This window comes from Magnolia sinica, chromosome 3 (assembly GCF_029962835.1).
Source record: "Magnolia sinica isolate HGM2019 chromosome 3, MsV1, whole genome shotgun sequence".
NCBI lineage: Eukaryota > Viridiplantae > Streptophyta > Magnoliopsida > Magnoliales > Magnoliaceae > Magnolia > Magnolia sinica.
The window spans coordinates 129,385,184-129,396,218 of record NC_080575.1 but is presented as its reverse complement, the minus strand read 5'-3'; the positions used below and the strand labels follow the sequence as shown (position 1 = coordinate 129,396,218).

Genomic DNA, 11,035 nt, shown 5'->3' with positions numbered 1-11,035 from the left:
GAGCTAAGTTGAGCGAGTTGACCAAGCTAACTTGGTTCGTGTACACCCCTAGGAGGAATGCTCAACTGCACCCATTATGCTGAGTTTTCGTGAGAACTTCTTGAGAACTCATTTATGATATTATGAGCATAAAATCTAAATCATCCACTTAATGCAGCATCCCGTAAACTCTTAGGGCTCAATTTTTACATTGATCCAAAACACTGGTGGCCCATGACAAAAGGAAATAGTTTCCTCCCTTGATTTGCCTCCCTCTTTCATCATGGCCCACCAAAGTTTTGAATCAGGGTAAAAGTTGGGCCCTAAAAGTTTCAAGAGATGCTGCATCAGGTGGACCATCTAAATTCTGGGCTCAAATAACAGGAAATGAGTTCTCAAAAAGTTCTTAACTCATGATAACTGGTGCGCAAGTTGAAGTCAAGATGCGGCAGTGCCAACATCATGTGTGTTGAACATCAACAATGTGCATTTGATGGGTCCTCTTTAGGTCATGGGATATCCCATAAATCAGCTATGGACGAAACTCTGGTGGGATATATCATCTAAAATCATGCCAAAACATGCCTAAAACATATAAAAGGACTTCGTGAGGCCCACCTGAGTTTTGGATGCGGCTGAAACTTGGTATGACCCCTCATCCAAGTGGGGGGCACACACAATGGATGGGCTGAATTTGTGAACCACATCTCAGTGGGCCCAATGAATGATTACAAATGTTTTAATGGGTCGGATTTGTGAACCACATCTTGGTGGCCCCATAAATGATTATGAATGTTTTAATGGGAGGGTAACCAACTGTTGTATGTGGTGTGGCCCACCCAAGTCATGAATTGACTTGATTTTTAAGCCCATGGCGCACCATGAAATGGTGCAGCTGACTGATGGAGTAGATGTTCAACACACATCATGGTGGGGCCCACACATCTTGACCTCATGGGAAGTTCCCATGAGGTCGAGGTTATATTACCATTTCCCATCATATCAAGTCCAACAGGTTGGACCACAAGTTAGAGTCCACCTAGTGGAAAACTTCTATCGTATTAAATGCATGCTAACACATCCGTATATCTTACCCCACTATGAGGATCACCTTACACATGATTTTAGATGGTATGGCCCACCTGAGTTCCGTATACGGCTGATTTTTGGGATATCCCATAATTTAAAGGGGACCCATCAAATGCAAGGTGTTGATGTTTGACTCGCATCACAGTGGGGCCCACACAGCTCGACCTCATGGGAAGTTCCCATGAGCTCGACCGAATAGAACCATTTCAATATATATATATATATATATATTGAAAGTAAATTTATTTTTAAATAAATAAATGTGTGGCCAATTTTAAGATCAGCATACACATAAAAACATAAATATAAGGCACAAATAACAACTAGGAAGTGTAATCTTTTAAAAAAATTATTTTATTTACTTATTGATTTTAATTAAAAAATTTATAAAAAAATATCCAAAAAATTCTGACAATCTCTAGATCAGCCTCCAAGCATTCTCATATGATATTTCCATACTTAAAAGTGCAAATAAAATGGGTGAATCAGGAAAATTTCAACCTTCCCCTATTTTTTTTCTACTCAATTCGAAAATTGGGGGTCAAAATCCATGATTGAGCATGTAAAATATGCAAAATAATAAAGTGCTAAACTTCATTCCACATTTTCCAAGTAATTTAAACAAGAGAAAATAATTTTAATTAGTAAAAACTCACTAATTGGATTTTTGGCACCACATGCTCTCCACACCCAAATCCCCTAGTCTCTAAACAAATGAAAACGATTGCTCGAAATTCCCTTTAGCATGATCCTAGCAAAAAAAATTCAGAGAAATCGTTTATTATTATTATTATTATAGATTTTTAATAAATTTCCTAAAATTTCAAGAAGGGGATAGAGGCAAGTACGATATCATTGATACATGCAATATGAATTGATGATATCAAAGAACTAACCACAAAGATATTTTCAGAATATGGCAATGTATCCATGTATCATCAATACATTGTAATCATAGTATTCCAAAATGGTTACATTATGGCCTATGTAACAGTAATGGTAACAACTGTGGCCATTATGGCCACCATTACCGTTATGGAATACCTTGATTGCAACTCATCACGATATATTGATCGATACCGGGAAGTTTCTCAACTACAGCACAGTTCTGTATCAGCACTATGTGATATTGATAGTATCAGCTACAATCACTGATAATAACACCTAGGACAATCATTCTACCATTCTGATAAAAACCGGTCTACCTAAACACAGCCCCCCTCCCGACATTGGTTCCACAAAATACACAATACCAATAACAGATTAAGGAAATTTACATTGCAGTGATCAAATAAGAAATACCATGGACACACTTTAAGAAGAGCATGATTTCGACATTGCATTATCACAATAAGACTACATGCAACAAATAAAACACAGAACTAAGAAAAGAAACAACTCTATGACATCAGGAACGTGCTGTGGATGTGAGACTGCCTTGAACTTTCCGATGAAATGTCATGACTAACTACTGCACGCCAGTGGAATGCTTTTCAAAGAAGATTTGGTGAAGTTACCTGCTTCATTTGCAGAGCTTCAAGAAGTCTTCCCATTAAGAATGTTTTAGTATCTTTGTCACCCAACTGCCAGCTATTTACTTACGTCATTGCTGTCAGAACCCTCATGCCGAACCCATGCTTCACCTTCTCGACTCTGTTCCAATGAGAAGAATGCTTCAAGATGAAATGCTCAAGATGGTAATGCACATGATTTTTGTCAAAGACGAGGAAATAGAGAGAGAATGGTTGTCACATCAAGCATATTTGAATAGATCTTTAGCTAAACACATAAAATACAATAAAAAGAAATAGAAGTGATCGATAAGCTTGAGCTCAGCATTGTGGGCTTGTAACCCTTGCAGGGGCTTTGAGGTGGCGTTGGATGGTAGGCCTGGGCCAGTTAGGGTAGGGCCCATGGGCTGTGGAGCAAGCTCGCCCATTCCAAGTTGGGTAGCTGAGTCATGTAACTCAGGTGAAGAGCTGGGTGACTCATTTCTTACAGAGGAGCGCAGTGCATCAGGCTGGCTTCACAGAGCAGCGATAACACCCCGCTCTCAACAGAGTGGAAGGATAATGGGCTGTTCCAGCTTTGGATCCAACACACCCTTCGGGCGTAGTCGAATCAGACCACCAACTTAAAGACTTCAATTCTCAAAACAAAAAAGGATCATTACTAAGGATTCATAACCAAGAGCACATGTTAGCATGTAGGGCACCTAAACAGCTCTTAGAGACAACTGAAAAGATTCCACAATGATACCATCGGCCGCCTAAGCTTCGTCATGCATCCTTCCCACGAGATTCCATGGTGCCTAAGTTTTCTCCTGCTACCTCATCAACATGTACAGACCTCTTCTTTATGGGTATTTAAGGACATCTGGCAGATTGTCCCAAACCCGGTAGAGGATAAAGGTTGATGTCAGGTTGCTAAGCAATCATTAAAAAAAAAAAAAAAAAGCTGGGAAAAGGTTGTGATGGTGGTGGTCATTATGAATTACAAACATCTCCTCTTAACATTCTTTGGAGGAGTGGTGGGGCAGTTCTCAGATAGTGATGAATATGGAAGGACTTCAGAAACATGCACAGGTTCACAAACTCTAGTACATTGATGAAATGAGATAAACCGTTGTTCTTTTTTTCTTTTTTCTTTTTTTTTTAAAGAATTATGAGATAGAACCAAATCTTTGGAGGATTATTAGAATATGAATCATGATCAGATGACTGCTCTTGTACCACAGCTGAACTTTTAGAATGTTTCAGACACTGGGAGAGGACCTTTGAGGTTCTCTTCAAGGTGCCTGAAGATGAGAGTTGACGTCGTTGTAGGTTACGCTAGTCCATCAGGTATTGTAGGTCGCTCCTGCTAGTGATATGGATCTGATGGATGCATTGGAAGAGGCTGCAGAGCTGATCAATAATACTTCCCTAGCAGCTGCAATGTGTGTTCTGGTAATGGGGTGGTTCTTGTACAGTATTGTTCTCCTAGCCTATTCAGCAGGAATCTCACTGTCGAACTAATCTCACCATTCGATCAATAGCTTGTTAGAAAGAGATGCTCAACCCAGTTTGGAATGCTTATAGTACTAATATCTTCGAAAATGGCTACGGAAAAGAAGTCCAACATTCTAATGATTGGGAACATCTGATTGGTGTGGTTTTTGCATGGTAGCTCCTGAAGGGGGGGCTGGATGCCTGGACCTGATGGATGTCCAAATCGATTGATTGGACTGTCCATGTGTTCAAGGTCACTCATGGGACTATTACTTATAGTGCAATGAGAGTACTAGATCATTTCACATACCCACAAACACAGACAATGATTCTCAGTAATACAGCTAGCTATTGATATTTGAATCCCACTTATGATCCAAGCAACATAAGAAATAGCATCTTGTATCAGTTGGGAAGGCAAGGGACTTACGTCGGGGCAAGTTTGCCCAGACCATCTAGCTCTTCACCAGAGGCTTCATCCAACAATCTACCAGAAATCTCAACAAGATAAGATTTATCTCTAGTGACCGGGAGTCCTCTACTAGCGAGTAAATCCAAATCTTTCTGATGGAGCTCTCTACCATTTACGAAAACAGCAGTATCTCCACCAGAACATTTCTTCGGCATAGGATAATTGAATTCTTCAATAAATGGCTGCAAGAGAATGGAATGCTTCATCGATATTGTCAGGGAGATAAATGTAGTATGAAAAGGCTAAATTTTGTTCAAATTTAGTTGTTCTCACAGGAATTATGCCAAGACATTGCTGGCCCATGACACCCCAGAATCCAGCTCGGTAATCATACCTGGTCAAGAAAGATAAAAATAAAAAACACATGACCATAAGTACTTTTGAAGCAACGGCAGGGGCATTCGAGACTCTTTATATTAAGGGAAAAAAAAAAATTGTATTAAAATACGAATATCTCATGACTAATTCTCTGGATATCTATGTCCCTGATATTAAATGAAAGAAGTAAATCATAGACGTGTCTCTGCAACAAAAAATACAATAATAAATGCAAATAACAAAGATCTGCAAATGGTTACCCACTAGCCAAAGGATTTTGAACAAAATGTATGGTCCACACATGCTTGTACGCACATCTGCGCCTGTTTTTATCCAGTCAGATACCAAATTATCAATCTTTGAAACAGGGATTAAAGTGGTGGATCTTTTAGCTCCTTATTGCTGTGGAGGAAAAATTGGACTATTTGGGCCAAGGTTATCTAGCCCCTAAACACTTTCTATGAACAACGAGTGACAGGAAACAAACAGACCTTAAATTTTGCAACTGGCAAGCAATATTGAGCAAAAGTTAGAACCAAAATATACTAAATTAGCAACTAGCAACCAATATATAACCAAATTAGAAAGTCATGGAACATTTTCAAAAGTATGATCTATAAAAGAGGTAGAGAGCATGTTTTTCCAGGAGATGGTAGATAGTCATCAACCCTTGTTTCCTTTTTCTTTCTTTCTTTTTTAATGAATTAAACCCTCATCGATCTCATTTTGACTATTTAAGTGAAACTGACTATTTTACCCTCCCCAGAAGTGCTTGTGCTTGCTGGCCTCAGTCATAGGTCATCGCCTAGCATTAGCCTATGCTTGCTGGCCTCAGTCATAGGTCATCACCTTGGCCCTAGGTGGTTGCCCAGGCGACTGCATTTGCCTCGCCCACCAAGGCACACCCATCAAGACTGCTGCTAGGCTAATGCTTTTGACAGCTAAGACGTGCACACACAGCATGTAGGTATTGCAGTGATTGTTCGATTACATTGTTAATCACATAAGAACAACATAAGAACAACAAATGTACAGTAAAAGATCAATGCAAATGAAATCGTAGTATTAACATATAAAAACATAGATAGACATACAAAGAGAATGCTGTTCTGTAAGAACTCATTGAGTGAATTGAAACTATATGGAGAACGAAATCTATTTAGGAGAAGGAAAAATGAACATTAAATTATGACAACAATAACCACAAACAGCAAAAGTCCAGAGCACACCATAGATTGCACAAGAGATCTTAGGTGCAACAGAGGCTACATCATGATGGACAGGCCATAACTAGGATGATTAAATACCTTATATCAGGGAATCTGAGAATTGGAAGAACTAAAGAACACAATCAAGCTCAAGTATGAGTTATGCTGGTTCCATGACCTAATATTGTAAGACAAACCCTCAAACCATAATTGCACGAAGCGTGAGGCAAAGCTGCAGGGGATTCAGGTGTGAGAGCACGGAAGCATCCATTTCAAAATGCAAGCAAGTATGAACAACTAAAAAGTGGGAGTTGGATCATGTGTCCAACCGTAAATTGAAGCGGGAGCATCACCTAGGTAGAAGGTTCGTGTAATTATGACTCAAACAACTCCAGCATTGTGAAAGGAAAAACTTTCAGGTTTCCACAGAAAGGCAAGACACTTTATATTCATGATGACAACACTTCAACTTCCTTAACGACAAATCTAGGGATTACAATTTGAGATATTTGGTGCAAGTCATGACAGAGATGACATCTTGATAACATAGGTGATCTAAACAAGGATACTATATCTTGAAAAACAGATTCAATGACAAAGGTTACAAAATGCTTTCTGTGTACAAACAGTAAAACATGTATCCCATGCTACAAGAGCTTAACTCTTTGATAAGTACATAGTGGTCGGAGAAAACTTTCAAGACACTATTCTCGCAAAGCAGGCTACAGTTGTAGTGGTAACCAATACGATATACATTGTCATCAATTTCAGTTGTCTGTTGCTTTTCATTTGTCCTCTATCCTGTATTAGACTAGTCTTGACAATATGAACAGATCACAATGCAGATATTGAATACAAGTGGACAAGGAAGTTTTTTTTTTTTTTTTGGAAAGGATACCACATTTTTTTTAAGGAGCGAAAACTAAACAAAAGGATGAGAAGGCATCATCCAAGATACAACAGAGAAGAAGATCCCTGGAAAACCCACAAAAGGGCCCCATGCTTAACCCCAACAACCTTGGAAATCGCAGCCCAATCCAACATCATTCTCTTTACTTTAGAAACCAACTCATCTGTTTGTACATCTTGTCCCGGAACATCCGTTACTGCACATTTCTTATATCGACCAGAGAACAGTGATCAAGTTTAAGTTAATGTGGGACGGGAATGATAACCAAAACGAATACATTTTACATGGAAGAATATGTTAATGCGAGCGAAGAGACAAACATTTGAGTGCAAGCATACATGCTTACATACATACGGTCAGATTTTTTTCTTTTTTCTTTTCATTCAGTTTTTACGCCCAATGGGCTATTTTGTGATATGACAGTTGTCACATGTCAGGTGCAAGTTTGATACCCTAAACATCCAAATAAAATATATTAGCATTGTAAGCCCGAAATATCAAAATGGATCTAGGGATTGAGATACTACATAAGTCTCACTCTCTCTCTCTCTCTCTCTCCTCTCTCTCTCTCTCTCTCTCTCTTCCTTTTTCTTTGTGTGTGTGTGTGATTCCAGAATATATAAGCTATCTAAGGCAGATGCATGTCGTATATGTAAACACAAGCTTACCAATACTGTCCAGGTTGGATCGGTCCCGCTTGTTTTTCTGCCTTCTTAACCAAACGATCTGGAATAGGCTGGCCATTTATGGAAACATTAGTTTTTCCGTTCTCTAATGATTGATTCGACCTGACAAATTCTTTAAAGCTCTTCTTAATGAGGCCACCAAAAAACGATTCACCACCCTTGCTGACCTTAGCTCGATCTTCTTCTTTCTTAACTTCGCCAAAATCTGGAGATACAACAGAGTTTGAGTACTCATTGTATGAGCAATCCATCTCTGTTGCCACTGATGCATCTTTCACCGAATTCTGTCTGGATGTGCCTTTTGTAGCTTGATCCAAGCGCTTGCTCCTGCTTCCCTTTTGAAACTTGCTCACTACTTGATTATTTGGGGAGCAACCAAAATGCTCACGAAGGGGTACACCTGATGTTGGTGAAGCCACATCCACCTTTAAAGGAAGTTCCATGGATTTGGACACATTCCTCTCGCTAACCATACTGTCAGGGTTTTCATCATCCTCCAAAGAACTGGATGATGAAGAGAGGCCTTGCATTTTCTCGGAATCGCTTAAGTTCAGTGTGCATTCCTTTCCCATTGCATTGTTACAAGCAATAGGCAAAGCAGAAGATGAAACGGGCTTGGTATCTGTAGATTGGTTGTTATAAGCGATGTTATCATAATCACCAGAGTAAGAGTCCATAGTTCCTTGGTTCATGTGAGAGTATGAACCTTTTCTTACCATATCACCAGAGTCATTATCAACATCCACTGATCGGTGCTTGGTTTGTGCTGGAAAGGAAACAGTAAGCTTCTTACCATCAAGCGCAAAAGAGATCACCTTGAAGCACGCCCCGCAACGCAGAGTGTGCTGACACTTCTCCAGTGACAAAAGATTTTTGGGTAGCTGCAGCAATTTGAAGCAGTTATAGCATGTTATGAATGGAGCGCCACCTGCAATGGGTAGGCAACTGCGAAGGTTTGCCTTTGTGAGCACAGCCCCCTGTGGGCATGACCTCCTAAAACCACCCATATTCAAATCGAGGTTGCTTGGCCTTCTCACATGGGGCTGCGGTTCATGAGAACACAGTGGAGCATCAGCACCTCTGCGATTATAACTGCCTGTACCCAACATACGAGGACCATCGATGTGGTAGAGCATCCGACCAGTTGCATTATTTGGTAACTGCCTATTGCAGAAAACAGCAGGTGGAACTTGTGCAGGCACTTGCCAGTGTTTGTTGTAGTTGTTGTAGCAACGCAAACACGAGCAAGGGGGTTGGTTGTAAAATGCATTCTGTTGGTATGAAATGAAGGGATCGGGATCAGGATCCATGCACTGTCCAGACAGATAACCATTCGACGGTCTTTGTGGGTACTGACAGGGTTGGTGGGGCGCTCTCCTGGGCATTTGAGGCCCATGCAGATCCCCACACCCCAGAATTTCATTCTCTAAATGCATTGGAGCATAAGAATTCTGCATAGCCATCTCATGCCTATTCATCAAAGGAACGTGTTCATTGCTGAAGTATGGTGGTCTCCGGTTGTTGGGTGGGAAGAGCTGAGATGAAGGACAATTTGATGTGGCTGAGCCTTCAGCAAACCAAGCACTGTGACCATCATTAGAAGTCAAAGGAGCTGTCCTTCTATTTGCAGGAGGAGCTCTTTCTTTTGGTTCCTCCGATATGTCACAAGATCTACTAAGCTGATCCCTCAGATCATCTAGCTTCCGCAGCAGCTTGGCTCGATCTTGTTCGAGATGCTCAACTCTCTCTGACCCATCAGGATTCGGATGCTTGATTGCCTCACCATACTCATAAGCAGAACTGGCATGGTAGTTTGACGGGCCTTCGTCGGGGTAGGGAGAAAACCGCACACCTTCACCCACAGCTCTTGGTGTTCTTCGAAATGGCCCACCTCTCTCAGTGGCCCGCCAGTCGTGCATTTGTCTGGATTTCCGAAACCCAGCCGCATTTTCCATCTCGGCTTCCATTTCCCAATTTTCATCCGCATTAGTTCTAATCAATTCATCCAAATTAGAATCAATGGGAGCTTTCAAGGAACGCCTATATCTACCGCCATGATCATGAAAAACCTCCACATTTTTAGTTCTAGAAGACGAACTACCATCCAAATTCGCCATTCTTTCTGGCAAGACTCTCTCTTTTCCCTTAAATTCGACCACACCGCTCTCTCTATCATTTAAAACAATACCTCTCTTTTCAGAGAAGCTCTCGGAATTCTCAAGAATTCTAACCATTTCTCCGTCCAAGGAAAGCTCATCTGTCACTGGCATTTGATTGTTCGCTGCGATTGTATATATATAAAAAAGAACAAAGAAGAAGCCGAATTTCATTCTCAATCAAGTGAAAATCACTAAAAATTCCAGGAAAAAAAGAAAAAGAAAAAGAAGGGCGATAATCACTTACCTTGAAGAGTCGCATTGCATCCGCCGCAGCGATAGACCGGGTAATCAGGGAGCTCTGGGAGAAGCTTCTCGCACTTGGGGCAGCGAACCACTCGAACATTCCCACCTTCCGACATTTTCAAAAAAGAAGCGATTACTCCGCAAAAGAAGAAAATGGAGGAGGAGGAGCTCCAGAACAGCTCGAAGTAGAGAAACCCTAGAAAACCATCATTAATATGCAAATAATGCTCTGAAAACCCTAAACCAGAGGAGCAAAAGAGAATAGAAAATCTCTGTTTTGATTCATCAAAATGCGTGAATTTGAACTCTCCAGCAGAAGGAAAGAATCGTAGTTTCTGGAATCAAGACATTCTGTGAAGGAAACAAAAGCAAATTCCTCGGAAATTTTCATAGCAACGCTGTCATTTCGATCTTCTTCTCTTCTTCTCTTTCAGTAGAGAATGTGTGAGAGAGAGATGTGAAAGTGCCGAATGGATGGGATGGGGAGAAGCCTCTTAAGCTGCCATTTCCAAAGAGAGAAAAAGATAGGCGAAGAGAAAGGGGAACGATTTCCAAAGGGAAAAAAAAGGAAGAGAGACTGAGGAAAAAAGCAAAAGCAAAAGCAAAAGTGTTGTTTTGTAACGACTAATGGGAGACGTGTTTTTACAGAACACAGTCGCCTCTGCTGCAGCTGCTACAGATGCTATAAGAATCAGATGCGGCTCCCTGCCGTACACGTTGCAGGTACCTTTAATCCAAACTGTTAAAATCACGGGACCCACTTTTGATGAATTAGGACCTGAAATTTATGCTGAAACTGTAAGCTAATCTAAGTTATTTGAAGGGCATTAGATGAATTTTAAAAAATGGTTATGATATTGAACGGTGTGAATTTGACATATAAATCTCAATTAGTTAGAGGTTTGGATTGTCTATTAAATAGAAATTTGAGTAGATGACCAATCGGTAGTGTTTACCACTATTTGGTCGGATCAGATTTGA

The 11,035-nt window shown here is 40.5% G+C and overlaps 1 protein-coding gene across 1 annotated transcript; it reads right to left on the bottom strand.

Annotated features, from left to right (window-relative positions):
- Window positions 1-2,233: 2,233 nt before the first annotated feature.
- Window positions 2,234-10,697, bottom strand: LOC131241303 (uncharacterized). Its single transcript, XM_058240094.1, has 5 exons — window positions 10,056-10,697; window positions 7,635-9,933; window positions 4,804-4,864; window positions 4,489-4,712; window positions 2,234-2,721 (listed from the first exon to the last, which is right to left on the bottom strand). The coding sequence occupies exons 1-5, from the start codon at window positions 10,168-10,170 to the stop codon at window positions 2,667-2,669; spliced, it is 2,754 nt and encodes a 917-aa protein (XP_058096077.1). The 5' UTR covers window positions 10,171-10,697; the 3' UTR covers window positions 2,234-2,666.
- Window positions 10,698-11,035: the final 338 nt, after the last annotated feature.

What these genes read in the sequence shown, in the direction of transcription:
- LOC131241303 (XM_058240094.1), bottom strand. Translation starts at nt 10,170, where the DNA reads ATGTCGGAAGGTGGGAATGTTCGAGTGGTTCGCTGCCCCAAGTGCGAG. An exon ending in ATCCAACCTGGACAGTATTG is followed by an intron (nt 4,865 to 7,634) that starts GTAAGCTTGTGT and finishes TTTCTTGACCAG; the next exon opens with GTATGATTACCGAGCTGGAT. An exon ending in CTGGGCAAACTTGCCCCGAC is followed by an intron (nt 2,722 to 4,488) that starts GTAAGTCCCTTG and finishes TCATTGGAACAG; the next exon opens with AGTCGAGAAGGTGAAGCATG.